General features: G+C 56.5%; 1 protein-coding gene across 7 annotated transcripts in view; it reads left to right on the top strand.

Moving 5' to 3' along the window:
* The window catches only part of LOC109530612 (sperm-specific antigen 2 homolog), a 21,373-nt gene that overhangs the window by 8,703 nt on the left and 10,539 nt on the right, over nucleotides 1-2,131 (top strand). For all 7 annotated transcript variants that reach the window (XM_019894703.1, XM_019894641.1, XM_019894783.1 and 4 more), the window contains one exon: nucleotides 305-365. In XM_019894703.1, the coding sequence (XP_019750262.1) occupies nucleotides 305-365 (61 nt within the window). The remainder of the gene's footprint in view (nucleotides 1-304; nucleotides 366-2,131) is intronic.

Below are 2,131 nucleotides of genomic sequence, written 5' to 3'. Positions count from 1 at the left end.
GGGGGGGGGGGCGCCAATCATAACGTGGCCCAGCAAAAAGTTGCGGGAGCTGCCCAAAATTCCGAGGCGCCTTTTTGATGACTCGCTATGCGACCGCGCCGCGCAAAAGACTCGGCTCGCGTTCGCAGCCGGCGTCAGATTTTGAGAGCGGCCTCGCCTTTCGCAGCCGCCAAACGTTGGGCGCTGTCGAATGCCGGGGAGGGGGTGCAAAAGATTTGGGCAGCGGTAAAATTTGGAATCAAAACGTCGGCGCCACCGAATCTTGTTTTGGCGGGTGTGATGATGTCACTTCCTGTGCTTGCAGGTGTACCTGGGAGCGCAACTTCAGCGGATGGAGCTGGAGAACCCCAACTACGCTCTGACAAGTCAGTGCGCACGAATCTCGGCTTTTTTTCATTTCGCCCTTCGTGGCTTTGCTCGAGCTTTAGCGTGAGCGTCCGTTGCTCATTGCATTTGGTGAGCTAGCGAGAGCGGCGCAGCTCGCCACGTGCTCGCTCGCTCGCCTTTCGGGATGGGTGGCCGCGGTTGCCAGGGCAACCGCAGCCACGCACCGCAAAGATGCGCTTGCGTGCCTCCCGCATGCACGCGCGTACTCGCTCAATGGGTCATCGTCTCAGGGAGCGCTCTCGGCCTCACGTGGCCGACGCCGGCGCTATTCGCGCTCTCGCATCCACACTAACTAACATGCACACGTAATTGCAGCCTCACACACGCACTTGCGTGTGCTTTTTGTGCTCTCGCATGCGCCGACTTGCTTGTCGCTGCCGTTCTCACTCAGTCATCGCTGGCAGCCTTGCAGCCATGCCCTCGTTGCCTCCACCTGCACTTGCGCTCCGACGCCTCCTCGCGCTCGCTCCCGGGCCCCGAGAAACACCCAAATCAGTCCCGCTCTCACATGCGCGCTCACATACTTGCGCTCGCTCACTCGCTCACTCTCCAAACAGTCTCCCTTTTGCTCTCGCCCCCTCACCCACGCTCCATAGTTTTGTATTCATCGCCAGAAGGTTAACTACGGCTAACCCCCCCTCGCCCCTCGCCCCCTCAGGCGGCGTGATGTTTCCAAGATGGCCGTCTTTATTTGGACGTGACTGTCCGGGCCGTTAAACACGCGGCTGACAAAGTGCCGCGGTTGTCAAAGGAAGCGGCCGTCTTCCGGGAGCTTCTGCTCCCCGGGACCCTTGCGTCACGGCGACCCTCCCGGCTCTGCACCCCGACCGCTTTGCTTTGCGGGCTTTCTTTTCAGCGTCTTCACCTCCGGACATCCGGATCTTTTCTGTCGCTCTCTGTGTATGCGCGGTGAAGCGAAATCCAAAGGAGTGACAAAGTACTCTGAGCGCGTCCGCGTCTGATCCTCGCAGCCGCCGAGAGACGAGGCCTCGCGCGCGCCGCCGACCCGCGTCGTCCGCGCGCACGCGGTTGTGATTTGCCCGCCGACAGCTCGACTGGAGCGACCCGGCGGCACCGCCGCCCGTTTTGCCGACACTCGTTTTCCTTCATGGGGCGGGCAAGACACCACTGAGCAACTTCAGCCTCAAAAAAAAAAAAAAAAGCTCCTGATGCTTTGCAGCGCACGTACATTCCGTTCTTCTATTTTTAAACCTCGCCCTGTTTGGAGCGTCTGTTAAAAAAAAAAAACTTTTTCAAGACTTTGTTCACCTTCTCAAGAGCTCTTTTGCGACGTCTTTTTCATGACCCTCTTGAATTTTTCCCTCCTTGTTGTGACGCAAAAATTTTCTTTTTCGCGGCTTTTCTCCCAAATTCTTTCTCATGTCAGCCGAGTCACGCTCACCCGACGGACCTTTTGCGGCCGCCCCGTTGAGTCTCGTCATCTTTTTTGACCATTTCCGTCACTTGAAGCGTCTGAAACATTTTTCATCTTTTGCACGCGCTAATCAATCCACTTGTCACTTTGTTGTCATTTTCTGGCCAAGTCTTCTCAAACTCGCAGCCCGGGTGACATTTGCAGGGTGAGGTTTTTTTTGGGGGGGGGGGGATACATAACATGAAAGTACAAAGCTATAGAGTGGCCCCCATTTTTTTTCTTTTTAATCGTTTACGAGTTAGCTTCGCTCAGGCTCGTGACAGCTTTGGGCTAATTCTGAGGTGACACCACACGGAAGACAAAGGGATC

The sequence above is a fragment of the Hippocampus comes genome, unplaced genomic scaffold (assembly GCF_001891065.2).
Source record: "Hippocampus comes isolate QL1 unplaced genomic scaffold, H_comes_QL1_v1.1 scaffold189, whole genome shotgun sequence".
NCBI classification, from domain to species: domain Eukaryota; kingdom Metazoa; phylum Chordata; class Actinopteri; order Syngnathiformes; family Syngnathidae; genus Hippocampus; species Hippocampus comes.
Note: the sequence above shows the minus strand (reverse complement) of the source record. Positions and strands in the feature narration are given on the sequence as shown.